Below are 2,402 nucleotides of genomic sequence, written 5' to 3' on the forward strand. Positions count from 1 at the left end.
CCCCCAGCCATGAACTACCCCTGGGTTCCCCCTAAATCCCACCCCCCAAAGCCCTCAAATCCTTCCAGTCTGTCCCTTAACCCCCTCCATGTCCTCTGGGTTCCCCATTAAAACCCCCAAAACCCTCAGGGTGGGGGGTTTAATGTCCCTCCCTTCCCCACACTCACCCCATTTCCCACCTCTCCCCCCTCCCCAGGCAGCAATTTCGGCGGTGGGGGGAACTACAATGACTTTGGCAGTTACAACAACCAGTCCTCCAACTTTGGGCCCATGAAGGGCGGGAACTTCGGGGGCCGGAGCTCGGGGCCCTACGGCGGCGGTGAGTCCTGGGGGAGTTTTGGGGTCCCCCCCCCCCTTTCCTCTCTGGTTTGGGTTGTTTCCTCTCTGGTTTGGGTTGTTTCCTCTCTGTTTCGGGTTGTTTCTTCTCAGTTTCGGTCCATTTCCCCTGGGTTTCAAGTTCATTTCCTCTCTGAGTCCATTTCCTCTGGGTTTTGGGTCCATTTCCTCTCAGTTTCGGGTTTCTTTCCTCTTTGGTTTAGGTCCATTTCCTCAGTTTTAGGTTCATTTCCTCTCAGTTTTAGGTCCATTTCCTCTACATTTTGCCTCCCTTTCTTCTTTGAGTCCATTTCCTCTTTGTTTTGGGTCCATTTCCTCTACATTTCAGGTCCATTTCCTCTCAGTTTCGGGTTTCTTTCCTCTTTGTTTTAGGTCCATTTCCTCTACATTTTGCCTCCCTTTCCTCTTTGAGTCCATTTCCTATTTGTTTCGGGTCCATTTCCTCTCAGTTTTAGGTTTGTTTCCTCTCAGTTTTAGGTCCATTTCCTCTAAATTCTGAGTCCATTTCCTCTTTATTTTGAGTCCATTTCCTATTTGCTTTGGGTCCATTTCCTCTCAGTTTCGAGTTTATTTCCTTTGGGTTTTGGGTCCATTTCCTCTACATTTTGGGTCCATTTCCTCTGGATTTTGGGTCCATTTCTTCTCAGTTCTGGGTCCATTTCTTCCATTTTGGGTCCATTTCCTCCCAGTTTTGGTTTTCTCTCAGTTTCGGGTCCATTTCCTCTCAGTTTTGGGTTCCAAAAAGCTGTTTTCTCTCACAGGTGGTTACGGCAGCTCGAGCGGCGGCGGCAGCTACGGTGGTGGCAGGAGGTTTTAACAGCCAGGTGAGATTTAATTACTAAATTAAGCAGAAAAAGGGGTTAAAAAGGTGCTAAAACCTCACAGAATTTAATTCAAGTAAAAAAATAATAATACATATATTTAAATGTGGTACCAAATGCCCTCAAAGTTGTGGCTGGACCCAGGAACGATACTTAAAATACATATAAAAGGTTTTTAAAAAGATAACAGATGCCCTCAAAGTGTTGGCTGGCCCTGGGGAAATAAATTAATTAAGATATATGAATATATATATATTAAAAAATTTTAATAAAGGCTGCAGACTCGCCTCAAAGTGGCAGGTGGACCCAGGGGGTTAAATAAATATATAAAGAAATACATATATATACATTTAAAAAGGTGCCACGTGCCCTCCAAAGTGGCCACTGGACCTGGGGAATGATTATTTTTTTAAATAAAATCAAATGTAAATGTTGAAAAAGATCCCGAACTGCCCAGAAAGTGGCAGCTGGGCTTGGGGAATTGAATTAAAAATGTGTTTATATCTATAAACATTTTTCAAAAGGTGCCAGATGCCTTCGAAGCAGCAGCTGGGACCCAGGGAATTAAATTTAAAAAAAAAATAAATCAGATTTTAAAAGGTGCCAAATGTCCTGAAGGTGGAGGCCCCAGGAGCAGGGGTTTGGGCTCATTTCCTCTGGGTTTGGGTTCGTTTCCTCTGGGTTTCAGTTTTCTTTTCCTCTCAGTTTTGGTTTCATTTCCTTGATGTTTGGGTTCATTTTCTCACTTTTTGGTTAATTTCCTCTCAGTTTTTGGTTTATTTCCTTTCAGTTTCGGGTCCATTTCCTCACAATTTTGGGGCCATTTCCTTTGTGTTTGGGTCCATTTTTTCTCTGGGTTTCAGGCCCATTTCCTCTCAGTTTTAACTCCATTTCTTGTCAGTTCTGGGCCAGTTTCCTCAGTTTTAAGTCCATTTCTTCTCAGTTTGGGGTCCATTCCCCTCCATTTTGACCCCATTCCCCTCCATTTTGACCCCATTCCCCTCCATTTTGACCCCATTCCCATCAATTTTGACCACATTTCCTCAGTTCTGACCCCATTCCCATCGATTTTGAGCCCATTTCGCTCCATTTTGAGCCCATTTCCCTCTGTTTTGACCCCATTCCCATCCATTTTGACCCCATTTCTGTCAATTTTATGCCCATTTCCATAAATTCTGACCCCATTCCCATCCATTTTGATCCCATTCCCATCCATTTTGAGCCCATTTTCCTCCATTTTGAACC

The 2,402-nt window shown here is 44.1% G+C and overlaps 1 protein-coding gene across 1 annotated transcript in view; it reads left to right on the forward strand.

Moving 5' to 3' along the window:
- LOC104393114 (heterogeneous nuclear ribonucleoprotein A1-like) overlaps positions 1-1,153 on the forward strand; it is a gene marked incomplete at its 5' end in the record, with an annotated part of 6,969 nt that extends 5,816 nt beyond the window's left edge. Inside the window, 2 exons of the mRNA XM_010002582.1 lie at positions 197-334; positions 1,098-1,153. Of these exons, the coding sequence (XP_010000884.1) occupies positions 197-334; positions 1,098-1,153 (194 nt within the window). The remainder of the gene's footprint in view (positions 1-196; positions 335-1,097) is intronic.
- Positions 1,154-2,402: the final 1,249 nt, after the last annotated feature.

The sequence above is a fragment of the Chaetura pelagica genome, unplaced genomic scaffold (assembly GCF_000747805.2).
Source record: "Chaetura pelagica isolate M959 unplaced genomic scaffold, ChaPel_1.0 scaffold1331, whole genome shotgun sequence".
Taxonomy (NCBI): domain Eukaryota; kingdom Metazoa; phylum Chordata; class Aves; order Apodiformes; family Apodidae; genus Chaetura; species Chaetura pelagica.